A 13,764-nucleotide genomic window follows, 5' to 3' on the forward strand; every position below is an offset into this window, starting at 1 on the left:
TGGCCATGACGGCCTTGTGATCACTGTGGTAAACCGCAAGTGGCATACAGAGCTCGGCCAAGCACTCCGTATCAAAGTTAGCAAAGATCAAATCTATGCAAGTCCTGCGAATCGTGGTGGGCTAGCAGCCCCACTTTTGCGTGAGACAGGCCATCCCAAACGAACTAGACATGTACTCAAGAAGCCACTTCTCCTTCCTGACGTCGACATTGAAGTCGCCCATTAGAGCTACCGGTCCTCGCTCGTATAGTTTCTGAAGTTTAGTGCGCACCAATCGCTTGACTTCGTTCAGGGTAGCGTTGGGGGACATGTACATCAGAACTGACGTGATCGAGCCGTACAATCGCAGTGCCAAGGCTTTGCCAATCCACCCCCTTGGCAAGTTCGACCCGCTCGACGGGCACATCGACTCCGATCTTGGCATACACGCAACCCCCCCGGCAGTCCGATCCAAGTTGTCTTCGTTGGCAACGCGCACGTATCCGTCTATCTGCATGCAGCTATTGTCTATTACGCTTTATCTCTCTTCATTGTCCTAAATTTCAAAGTGCTCTACTTTTCTAAGCGTAGAATACTCTGCGAACACGCACAATTGCTACTAAATGCAGCGGCTCAACTGTCGAGGTGGCCGAATTCAAACGTTCCAAGCGTCTCAACACTGGCTTGCCTGCAAGAAATTCATAAGGGCGTTCTGTGCCGCTTGTCGATGCATGCGTCCGTGGTGTAAATGTTTCAATATCGGTCTTCTGTGCTAGAGGTGCTGTGTTCAAATCCTACTGTCGAACAATTTGAATAATGTTTGTTTAATACACAGTACTTTGTTGAAGATGACGAATTTACAAAGTCGCAGAGCAGTCTGAAGCCAGAAAAACGAAGTTTAGGCAAATCCATATACTTCCCATAATTCCCGTGCTGGCTGAACCGCTCCGATTGCAGCTCCCGTAGACACAAGCGCCAGAATTCGCCAGAATTCCCTCCAGTAATTATTGTACGAGACTCTATGGTCACGCCGACGCTCGCCACAGGAACGGGTGCCTAGAGCTGTGCTCCAAATACGCGCTGGCCTCGCACTGGAAGGCACTGAAAGACGCTGGCCTTGCAATATGGTCTGCATGTGTTTGCGGTAGATATACACTCAGACGATGATGATAGTGAGAAAAGAAAGACTCTTGATTCTGCAGACGAGCAATCACGCATGAGTTGCTATCGTTTCGAATGGCGTCTCATTTTCTGCGCCTCCCTAGCGGTCGGTGTCGGCGACGCTCCAGTGATAAGCGAAAACGGCGTAGTCCCTTCTGGCCTGCGCAACGTGCTCTACCGGCCTCCCGGACATATCCGACACCTCAAATACGAAAGAAAAAGACTGTCATGTGCCGAGCGTCGGGATTTTCTTTGTCACTGTTTTCTTTTCTTTCTAATAGCTGTCACGTTCCCATGAAAGTAAACATCTAACTATTTCTAAATCTACCTCCTACAAGAGCAGGAGAGGTCAAGAATGCTCTCTGTATAAATGTTCCTAAAACACAAGTAGTTCAAAAAAATACCATTAGAGAAGTGAAAGTGCATGAACACTACCTACAAAAACGTTCCTAAAAAAAAAAAGTACTTTTGTCAAACAAAACATGACTCGTTATGAACTCGCGCAAAACATGTAGGTTATCAACTTGCGCGTCACTTTCCAAACGGTATGTAGCACTGACACTGTTTGCATTCAGAGTCTACACCTGTCGTGACGTAAACATTCCACTTTAAGTTGTGGATATAACCCGAGCCTAAAGGGCTAACTGTTGGGAGTTCGAACGGTTTGGTGGAAGCAAGGAATACACGTTTTGACAGGTTGAGAACGGAGAATCGACTGGCTTTATTCAAAAGTAAAAGTAGGTTTGTCGAGTGGCAGTGGTGGTGCCCCCGGTCGAGGAGCCGCTACGGTTCCAAGAAAGACCACGGGGCAATGACCCTCACGGCGAGGCAAACTTGATTTCTGGAACAAGGGGCAATGACCTCCACGGCGGGACAGTCGAAGTGACGGACGGTCGCTACACAACCTAACAAAAGAAATTGGCGTATTCTTTACGCCTCTCAAACATTCTACGCGCAGGTAATCTTCTACAAATTAAATACAAAAGAACAAAGCAATTTGCAACGAGTTTTCCTGATTTCTTTCTCAGGCCCCAAACGCTCCCTTTTCTTTCAGACGAGCTCGAGGGGGTTGCGCATTCCGGGGTTTACCGCAATATGCGCTCGCGGATTCGTCCGAAGCACCTCGTTTATGCGGCTTTTTGACAAGCAGCCTCAAAAATACTGGAATAGCGGCACATTTACGGAGCCTCGGGCGTATTGTCCCATTATTCGCCAGGCAGTCGCCTTTCTCTTCCCCCAGCGAGTGATCGGCAATTGTAGCAGTCTACCGGAAGCTTCACTATGTGCCTCTGCTTACAATGCGCTACACGCGATGCGGTTAGGCGGCCATTACCACGCCCGAATCCTCGCAAAATTTTTTTTTTTTCCCGCGACGCGCGTCACACCAATCCCCGATCCCAGCAAACGCATGAGCTTGGGATTTACCCTCCTTCGCTTTTCCACACTCTCTGGCCGGATCCTCACCCTTGCACATTTACCTATGTTGCCTTGGCGTTTCGCACGTTTGATCCTAGACGCCTCGACCACGTCCGGCTCTCTCATCTGGCGCCTACGTCTTTTTTGGTTTGGCATGGTTGGCACAGCCTGCAATATCAGTGCACGCGCTTGAAAATGCGCTGCGCTCTTGGGTTTCACAATGCGTCTGCCTTTGTAATAGAAAGTGACCAGGTTTGAAATTTGAGCAAGCTAGCTCGCCACGAAGTCTCTCGTCAGTTAGCCTAGCTCTATCACTGCCATCGACAGCATGCAGAACTTCTCGCTGGCCTTCGAAGTAGACCTCTGTTTTCACAACAGCTTCGCGAAATGGTCACACAACTGTTTCTGCGCTCCGGTCACCGTGTGTCAACTGCTGGCGCCACAACCTTTTAAGCACTCCTCCCTGAACTAGCTCTATCAAGGCTAGCTTTATCCACGACAGGCTTGGCTTTTTGTCAGTCATTTTGGCCGTCGCAGTCGGCCTGACTTACAACATTAGAGTGCCTGAACAAAGCCTCCTTATTCCTGTCGTGGTCTCGTGCTTTCTCATTGTGACACAAGCGACATTAAGCGGGAGCAGCGCTTCTTATCTCTCGGTCGGCGAGCACCGGCTGGCACCCTCTTTCTCACACACTTGTTCAAAACCGGCGAGGAGGTTAACTATACCTTCTTCTGCCCTGAAAGTGTGGAGCTGGCGTCGTGCTATCTGCCATCTAAGCATATGACATTTCCACTCAAGCTATTTCATCCTGAGAGCGTGTTGTCGCACGTCCTCTCGTTCGCGCCTCTTGCATTCCTCTGCTTTTTCCTTCCTTTCAACGACCGTTTCCCAAGCCTCGTCAGCTTCATCGACCGTCAAATCTTCTGCCTGCATGACGCCGACAACTGCTTCCTGTGTTTTTGCAGAGCCGGCGTAAATGCCCAACTCCTCGCAAATTAGAAGGAGGTCCTGAACTTTGCATTTCTCCATAGCAATCTCGTTCGCCTTCAAAATTAATCCTTCCTTAAAACTGAAATTCGCTATTCAAAAAAAGTAAATTTCCAAAACAGTGCCCGCCACAGAATACAAAAATAATTCTCCTTTCATCTGCCTACTTCTCCTAGAGACTTCTGGCGGCACGAAGAGCAAACATAAGGCACTACCTATACCGTTCTTATCGCTGCCATCAAAAGAGTGCAAAATGTCTCGCTCTTTGCGCTCCTTCCTTGCGAAATATTTTTTTCTGGCTTCACCGACCTGCTCCCAACTCACCTGCTCATCCTGTAAGAGCTGCAATCGTCGCCTTTTTCCTTTCGCGGGACCAACATAATCGCCCATCGGCTCACAAATTTCAAGTAGTTCTTGGATTTTAAACTTATCCATGCTCAGCGTGCACCCTGTGTTTCTTCCCCGCTAGTAACTCCGCCCACAAGACACCCAGTTCTTCGTTTGCGAGACAAAATTTCTAGCAACACCAAACCGTTACAATTACCGGCTGCCTACGCTGAGTCTGGCAAAAAAAAGAAGAAAACACTTTGCACTCACCACACCCATGTATCCAACGCCGGCTGGTCCCATAGGTTGCCAGCCATTGTTGCAAGGTTGGGGTTCCGTGCGGCCACGAAGGTTCCATGGTTTGGTGCCGTGCTAGGTGCCGGGAAAAAGAGAGGTCGAGAGCGACGTGCAAGAGATTAGAAAAAGAGTTTTATGCACAAGTTTGACAATCATGACAATCGTTTAAAATAACGGCTCCATGATTCTCGGAGCACATTCCATGCATTGAGCACCGAGTCTGCAAGTCCGAGTCCCCTTCACAACACCCCAGCTACGCTTTCTAAGCAGTTCATTCCCACTTTTCGTTTGTCAAGGGAATTCAATCTCCCTCTTCTCGACCAATTCCACCCTTGGTGTCGCACCACCCCGCCGGACTCAACCTCTGGTGTCTGACCTTCGACCCACCCTCGAAGTAATCAAGATGCAATTTCATGTTAAATAGGGGTCGACGCTGTTCACAGGAAGTCGTCAGCGGGGGCTCTTTGCAGGTTGCACATGACAAATGACCCATTAGAGTTGGGGGTCCCAGAATTCGTCTCGTTCGTCAGCTCTGTGCCGTCGAACAAATGAACACACGACAAATAATCGCCGTCAACTAGCTTTACGTGACGTTGGTTTCATCGCCATCTCTGTGGTGTCAAAAGACCATGAAGCGAGAATAGCCTTCCATAGTTGCGGCTCGCCGGTGTGCAACCTTTGTCCAGAAGGACGGCCAGGCACGACACTACTCAGTTCCGCAGTGACCCGTATCGGCGTGAAAGAGGTTCATTGAAGAGCGGCGCGGATGTACACATTGCCACATACTCAGTGACCCAAGCTGGTCCGATGGTTGGTTTCGAACCCTGTTCCCTCAGCACAGCAGCCTGATACGATATCCGTTCGACCACGGACTACCCAGTGACCCAGGTAGGTGGGAAAACAGTTAGATCGAAACATAAATAGATACATAGATACAAACATAAATAGATAACTCTCGAAACGAGCGGGAAGTGCCATAAGAATAACAACGCATTAAAAAGGGAATGCATTTAACAAGGTGCGTAATTATATCATTTTAAAAAATAGCGTCCCATCTATGTACGTTTTCTCACCTAAAGTTAGGCAAGCTGTCCAAGGCAGGCAAAAAAAAGAAACATTTCAAAAGCACGGCGCAAGATACAACGTAAAGAACTACGATGATTGGTCGCCACACTTCTGACGACCGAACACCGGAGGTTTTATAGCTGTAGCTTTCATTGTCCATTTTAAGTAACTTTTTTCTTTGAAAAGCTTGATTAACGTTAGCTGGGACACACGGTAAAACATAAGAATCTATTCCACATTGGATAGATTGCCAGAAGATTTACGATTTCATGAAGATGTCAATAAAGGTGAAGCACAATTGTGGGGGTGTATCCAAAACGGCACACACCGCAGTCCGGATTAATCCTTTCAACGCGTGCTCCTAAATAAGTACGCACGTCCGCTTCCAGTGAGGTGCGGCTACTAGGGCCGGGTATCGAGCCCGCGACCTCGTGCTCAGCGGCAGAACACCGTAGCCACTGCGCCATTGCGGCTGCTGTCACAAATAAATGTAGAATAGACTGCCACAAGTTATCGTGTGGGGTGGCTCAGATGAGTCAATTTTAAATCCTTATAATGCTCGGTTTAGCAGTGCATGCTTGTTCTTGTGTTCTTTTGTAGTTGTATGGCGTTTTCTATGAGCAGCGTTATTTTTGTGTATTAGATGTTAATAACTTCTGGTTAAATGTTGTGTTCGACTGACAGTCACTTCCTCTCGTGACTTGTAACTGCTTTTTGTACTCAGTCTGTCATCTCTACCCACCGTTGTATTGATGATGATGATGATATATGGGGTTTTATGGCGCAAGGGCCAAGTATCAGCAAAGAGCGCCAGGCTAGTGTTGATGAGTTGGCAATGTAGTAGTGAATTGCGAGAGGTAGATATCACGTGGCTGTAAAGTGACCTTAACATAGTCGGTGTGAAGTGCGGAAAATTGATATGTAATAAGATTATGGCAATGACTGATGATATACTCTATGAACACGAAATATACATTCTAAAAGGATAATACATATGCTAGTATATCAGCGGTAAGAATATGTAAAATGAACTACTGCCTTGACTGAGCCCTTGCAATCCAAGATCCTGGAGCCCCACTGTATTGCCACCCTAGCTGGTGCTGTGGCTAGCCAAATATATATATTATATATATGATTCCCTGAATGAGACCGGACCCCGGCCGACACGCAGGAAATGACGTATCGTTCTTTTCCTACGTGCGTCCTCAACCTACCAGTGTTTATATATATATATATATATACATATATATTAGAACTTCAGCGATGCTACAAGGTAAACACAATAACTATTTAATTTCAACAGTTTCGACCGGTGGACCATTCTTCATCAGTGTTTAAGAGGGTTACATCAGGATTTACTTCTAAACCCTGATGCATATCGGTCCACTGGTCGAAACTTTTGAAATTAACTAGTTCTTTTGTTTACCTTGTAGCATCGCTCATGCTCTTTACGTTTGAAAGTTAGCCTGATGTATTTCTCTATACCTATATATTCAAACAAAATATTCGTTAAATCTAACTCTATAGGAAACAAAATGCAGCATACTTGTGCGAAGTTTCAGAATTACTACCTAATTTCCAGAGAAGCTGTTTTCGAGCAGCTGTGTTTTTAGTTTACTGCAAAGCTCATAATTAACACAAACGCGTTTGAAACTTCGGCCGTACATTACCGAAAATACGCGCCCCGATGTCTCCAAAGTTAAAGTCGTCGCCACATTGATCTCTTTGTTGAAAAGTGATTGTAGCTGCAGGAAGTGTTGCCCTTCCATGGGGCATTTGACGGCAATGAAGTAGTTGAATACCTTTAGACCCCATGTAAAACCAATCACTTCCTACATATCAGCGATAGTATCTATATTGATATATTTATTGTAGCCCTGACACTAACTGCAACATTGGTTTGTTTTGCTCTTTCTATCCGCAACACGACGGAAAGAAATCGTGCCACGCCGCTCTCCTCTAATCCAGTGCGAAGCAGTCCCTGAGCGAGGTGAGCACAACAGCCTCGGGGAACCCGGTTGTCGTCCGGCTCTACGCCACCAACACCGGCCACAGTCCCACGGTGGTCAGGGCTGTGATACATGGCTGCAGCTTCGGCTTCGGATCCGCCAGTACCGACCAGGTTCCTTTGTCCCCGGGACAGAAGTTGCTCATGCTGCTTAGCCTCCGGGTCGAAGGCAGCATGCCCACCACTGACGTGTGGTGCACCGGTGGGTCTCTTTTTCATGTACAGGTGCGGCCACTGCTATCGGGAAGACGGGAGCCCGTGGCCTCACTCCGCGGAGTGCCCCACCGCTGGCGCCTCCTATGAAGTCTTGCGGGGCAGGAGCAATCAAAGCGATTGGCGAAAAGCCCGGCGATACGTCTGCTATGGTGAGTCGTCTGCAAAGACTTCACAAGGCGCAGGTGGCGGCACTTGGCGGAAAGCTGCCACAAGCTCCCTGTGTTCCCGCTAGCACTGACCGCTCCTGTACATGGTTAATTGGCAGCAGTGCAGGGAAGACGACGACACAAGAAACGACGTTAGCCCTGAACTAACGAACGAATTTTATGGCTGATCAACCGACATCTATAATTACCAAGAAAGTCGCAGTTTCGCCCGAAAGCCGAAGCATCGATTGCGATAGCAAATTACTATACAGCTATACGGAGTAAGCATAGTAGTTTCATCGGCTGTAAAAACTTGTGAACATTCGCTTACGAACTAAACAAACAAGGACGGTGTCAAACGCTCCGAGGTAAACATGAACACATCTCACTCGATGACCGCGGAAACTAGCTGTGAAAACGGTGGAGTGAGGAAGCGTGGCGAATGCAGAGAGCGAATCGAGCTTTGTGGTGCGTCTCGCTTCAACGCGAACTAAGCGTCGGAAGCACAGCGCATACGTAAGTACTAGCACTTGGCGCACTTCGCAGACAGGTCGCTTTGAAGATGAGGCCCGCACGACCGCGCACTTTGTCCAGATCGCAGCTCGCTTTCAATCCGCGCGTCCGCACCGTACGCAGCACCTGCCGGAGCAAAGCGCACATCCCGTCCCTACCTCCCACCTCGGTGCCTCGCGCTCGACGGACGCGACGGAAGACGGCGCGATTCCTCGCCGCTTTCCTCCATTGAGCGCGGGAGATTGATCCGCGATCGTCAGCTGACCTTCGCAAGTTTTCATTCGCACGTAAACATACGGCGCGCGGTTATGTTATTGTGCTTGGACTTTATACGGAACATCACGACGACGGCGGAAGTGCAGCTGTCGTGTCCATATAATTGCAATAATAATCGGTTTGGTGAGCAAAGCAAAAGGACGTAAGAGAGCATCATAAAAAAAATTGAGACAAAAATAACGCATCTCACGATGATTGCCCACGGTAATGCATTGAATAAATATAGCGACACAACGTATTGTCACCGTCGAAAAGAAATGTGCATGAAGCTTGTACTGCAGCGGGACTCTTCTTTCGCGCTTCCCTAAGAACAATCGGCGCCTTCTAGCGCCGCCGCCGCAAAGCCTGCGCGTGGCCTCCAATATGCATGGATGGCGTGCCGGTGCGTGCGAACGCTGAGAAACGCGGCAGCGGTGAGCGGGCTTCTTTCTGGACACGCTGCGCCATCTAGTGGCACTGCCGAAGAGTCTGCGCGATGCTTCCGAGGCACAAAGCGTGGCGCGCCCGTGCCTGCGAACGCTGAGAATTGTTCCCACGCTTGCCGCAAACTCAGTGGCGCATACTCAGTGACTGAACTTGGCAATAGTTTCATTGGGGAGCAGCACATACGCAGTAGTGCAGCTCGATAAAGCGTTGTCTTGAAAGGCGTTCTTTGAAAACATACCCATTTCATTTCCGGCACCTCCTACTAATACGTCGGGTTGCTGTCCTTGAAGAACCCTTGTGAAGTGGGTTCGGTTCCGCTCAGCATCAGAGAAATTTAAGGGATCTTTTTCGTTACCAAAGTTTTCATCAAATAGGTTCTTTGAAGACCAGCACAGACCGAGTGGCACATGCCCGGTGCTCCAAGTCGGCGTCAATGTGTTTCCTCTAATAGCGGTGCCTAGCAGGTCCCGCATCTTACAGTGACCAATGTCGGCGTGAAAGAGGTTCGTTGAACAGTGGCACGTATGTACACATTGGTATATACAACCTTTGTCCGTAAAGTTCCGACACTGAGTCCATTAAAAAATGCGTTTAACGTTGAAATCATTTGTGCAGCACCCCTTCAAAATAGTCTCCCTTGCAGTCTATACACCGCTTCCAACGCTTCTGGAGGTCTTGGAAACAGTTGGAAAACGCTTCTTTTGGCAGGCCTGTCAGCTCCTTTGTCATGGCGTCTTGAATGGCCTCCACGCTCTCCATCCAAAGACCTTTTTAGGGCTCTCTTCCCACGAGGAAACAGAAAAATATCGCATGGGAAGAGGTCAGGCGAGGATGGCGAATGGGGAAGTACAGCAATGCTGTGCTTGGCGAGAAATTTTGTCACGCTGCGAGCAGTGTGCGGCCTTGCGTTATGGTGGAGAAGGCTCCATTGCCAGATGCCCATAAGTCAGGGCGACGGCGTCGCAGTGCGTCACGCATGTGTTGGAGCACGTGGATATAAAACTCCTGATTCACCGTCTGCCCTTGTGGGACGAACTCGTGGTGTATGACACCTCTGGCATCGAAAAAAACTATCAGCATCGTCTTTGCTTTGGTCTTCTGTCGCCGCACCTTTCTCGACGCCGGGGAGCTTGTGGACCGCCACTCGGCGCTCTGCTTCTTTGTTTGAGGATCGTATTGAAAACGCTATGTTTCGTCTTCAGCAATGATGCTGTCGACGAATGTAGCATCCTTCTCTGCCTCGGCGAGCAAATCAGCGCTCACTGACGCCCGCGTGTCCTTCTGGCATTCAGCTTTCGTGTCCCCAAGTTCTCACGCAAAATTTGGTGGCATGCTGTCTTACTAATGTCGAGAGCATCCGATAGCATGCGGGCTGTAATGGTGCCGTCTTGCTGTACGATCTCCCTGATCCGAGCCACGTTGTTTTCATTCCGTGAGGTTGCAGGGCGCCCCTGCCTTGTGTCGTCTTTCACCGACGTTCTCCCCGAAACTAACCACTCGTGCCAATCGAAAACTCGTGCCCAAGATAATGTCTCGTTGCCGTAAGCGTCACGAAGGAGCTTATACGTCTGTTTGGCTGTCTTGCCAAGCTTCACAAAGAATTTTACGTTTACACGCTGTTCGAGGTGGACGTCTGTCTCTCCACATCCACTCACAGTAGAATGCGCAGACGACTAGTGACAACGTATTTTTTCTACATGTAGTGCCATCTAGCGGCTGCCACAGCAATTTCCATAAATAGCTCAGGTTAGCCCGAAAAGCTGGCGCTACACATACGCCAACTAAGGTCCCTCTATAATTTTTAAGGTAGCGATATCTGCCGCGCGCGCCACCAAGGAAGTTCCTGTAGCAGACGGCGTCCACGCTAAACCGCGACGCCGAGGCATTCGTGAGGTGAAAAAAATATCTGCACACGCGCGGAAATAAAACCTATCGGTACCTGTCTGTAGTGAAAAACGAAAGAAGGGCCCGAACTGCTAAATCTAGTCCTTTAATTTCAAATGAGCGCTGAAAGAAAAACGCTCAAGAGAGCGGAATGAGGGCTTGATCGCCTCGATTCCGTATTTATATTTCGTTCGTTTGCGCTCAATCACCGCGCGAGCCCTGTTGACTGCTTGCGCTTAATCCCGTTTGCTCTGTGAATTCTTATGCTTGTAAGTGTGCTGCGTACACATAGCGGTTACTTTGAACGAAGAATTCGTGTAAAAAAGAAGGCTGACAGTCGCTTGGACCGAAAAACTTTCGACATAACGTCGCTGAAACGTGTGACCCTCACGGCAACTAAACAGCCTGCGTGCGTGCGTGCGTGCCTGCGTGCGTGCGTGCGCGTGCGCGTGTGCGTGTGCGTGCGCGTGTGGCGATTACACGACGACTGTTGTGGTTCAGTTCTACGAGCCAGTGCAACTGTCGTGACATTCTGAAGCGGCGGTATGGATCGTGTCAGCGAGTCTCCTCGATCGTGTTCGGGCTGCCAGCGCGATCTAATCTCGCGGCACACCAACATCGAGCGTAGTGTGTGCGCGTGTGTGAATGCGGTTGACTGTTTTCGTGAACCGTGCAACGTCGCCACGTAAACTTGAATCATGAGGCGCATTGTTGTGTTTATGCCTTTTCGCCTCCGTGCACCGCTAAAGCCCCGTAAGAATTAGAGAACCCTTACACGAAACGCACGCGCATTGGCCTAGCTATTACTGCACTGTATTTTTCTGGCAATCCGTGTATCGCTTCTGGCGTTTTTGTTATGTTCATTTGCAGTTGTGTGTTTTTAATCAGTAACATGGCATCGCCAATTACTGAAACATCTTCGAGTGTAAGGGAAACTTGGAAGGAACGAGCTCACAGCTGTAGGTAATGTAATTTGATATATTGTATTACACTTTATTATTTGATGGCCAGTAGCTGTGGCTATGCAGTATTTGTTTTTAAAAGCAGAGTAATGCAGCCACTTAGGAATATATTTATTCGCATATGCAATGCACAAAATACGATTAGGATATGCATATTTGGAAATGACATTTGGGACATATTGTAAAGCGCAGTTAATAACGCCCGCACAAACACATGAAAGCGCAAAAGAAAAATTCGCTGCTGAAATTTGTGATTTTTTATCGCACGTAACGCAATGCGGATATTTGTCAGCGAGTTAATGAGCTTCTGTCCCACTATTTACTTGCGTACTAGGTCATACTGCACTTGCTAAGTCAACGGGCTCATAATGCACTAAAATGAACAGTCTCCACAACCTTCGGTCCTCGACGGCAAAAGCATCGCCACCCACACCCTCACGTGGTTCCCCGCTCACATAGGGTCCATCATGGGAGGCCCCACAAACCTCAACGAGCTGGCCCACTCCAAGGCGCGAGGTCTCGCTTTCCACGACCATGGAGAACTCCAACGCCGGCCCGCAGTGGTGGAGAACAGAGATCAACCGACCACATACAATGAAATTGCGCAGCACTTTTATGTCGGCAGGAGAGACTTTCCCCTTCCACACAAGCGCAGGCATTGACCCTCAGATTATTGCAAACAGGCTCGTATCCCAGCCCAGCTTTATTCCACGAGCTTTATCCCGACACCTATGCCACTGGTTCTTGCAGGCACTGCAATGACATCGCTAGCCTCGACCATATGCTCTGGCGTTGCCCCTCGTTACGAGGCACAGAAGAAATCAATGACACAAGTGGCTCTCCGCTATCAAGAGCCCCGATGCCGGGGCGCAACTATGGGCTGTCCAGAGGGCCCACGATGCGGCGGTCGGGCATGGCCTGACTGTCCCAACGTGGGAGCGGCCCGCAGCGCGCTGAGTCGCGTACCTCAGGACCTTCATTAAAGTTTTGCATCCATCCATCCATCCATCCACAACCTTCGGCCGTCAACTTTAATGCGCGCGAATGAAATACTATCGCAGCTCTGCACACACACGTGTATACTTTCTCTCGCACCTTCGTATCGCTCTACGTTACTTTCCTCGCATAGTCGTGCAGTTACCGACGCTTCAGTCTTTCCGTCCAATTCTATGCGACCACATTTATCTTCTGGTTAGGTTTTGTTTGCCGTGCGGGATCCAAAATAACTTCTTGCCGTCCTCCGTCTGATCTCGGCACCCACCCGCACAGCAACAAGGCATTTCGGTCTTCCCGGCCGAAACGCACGCGAAACGCGCGCACTTCGCCCGGCGCGCAGGAACTTTCATGGCGGCAAAGGGGCGGAGCAAGGTCACATGTCACCGATCAGCCTATCGCTGGCGTCGTCGGCTGGATTAAAGCATTTCTGTACTTTAAAATTATTGAAGGACTTTAGCGCTAACATTTGTTTTGGGGGATCATTTCTAGAGAAGAAAATAAATCAGGCTCGAAACTTTACGGACAAAGGTTGTACCTAGTGACCCAAGATGTTGCGATGGTTGGATTTTGAACTGTTACCTCGGCACTGCAGTCCGATGCACTAGCGACCCATTCGACCACGAACTACACCCAGTGACCCAGGCAGGCGGGAAAGTAGTTACATACATACATACACACATACACACACACACACATACACACATACATACATACACACATACATACATCGTCTATCACAGCCATCACATAACATTTATTGTGTTTTTCCGATGTTGTTCTTTTCCTTTTCTCACCGAGCCAATTCTTCGTGCCAATAGATTTCGCTTTGTCAACACTAAAACTCGGTTGTTCAGTGCTAGTGGGGTTTCTTGTGTCCTCGTCTTTCTTGCGCTGCAGCCGTAATTAGTACGTCAAACCAACTAGCCCATCAACTCGTGCTGAGTATATACATGGCGGCACCCGTCAGACTTCCACGTGCATACAATGCCGTGCGTCGTACGTTAATTCTTTAATTGGTTAGAACAATGAAACGTTAAACCATATCAGACAACAGCGAAATGTCCACGATAGCTTAGCTGTCGCAGCCGTTTGGTAACTGTGTGC

At 48.9% G+C, this 13,764-nt stretch overlaps 1 protein-coding gene across 1 annotated transcript in view; it reads left to right on the forward strand.

The window, feature by feature from the left end:
* LOC126543730 (uncharacterized) overlaps positions 1-13,764 on the forward strand; it is a 50,284-nt gene that overhangs the window by 1,495 nt on the left and 35,025 nt on the right. Inside the window, exon 2 of the mRNA XM_055078181.2 lies at positions 7,202-7,443. Within this exon, the coding sequence (XP_054934156.2) occupies positions 7,202-7,443 (242 nt within the window). The remainder of the gene's footprint in view (positions 1-7,201; positions 7,444-13,764) is intronic.

This window comes from Dermacentor andersoni, chromosome 10 (assembly GCF_023375885.2).
Source record: "Dermacentor andersoni chromosome 10, qqDerAnde1_hic_scaffold, whole genome shotgun sequence".
Taxonomy (NCBI): Eukaryota; Metazoa; Arthropoda; class Arachnida; order Ixodida; family Ixodidae; genus Dermacentor; species Dermacentor andersoni.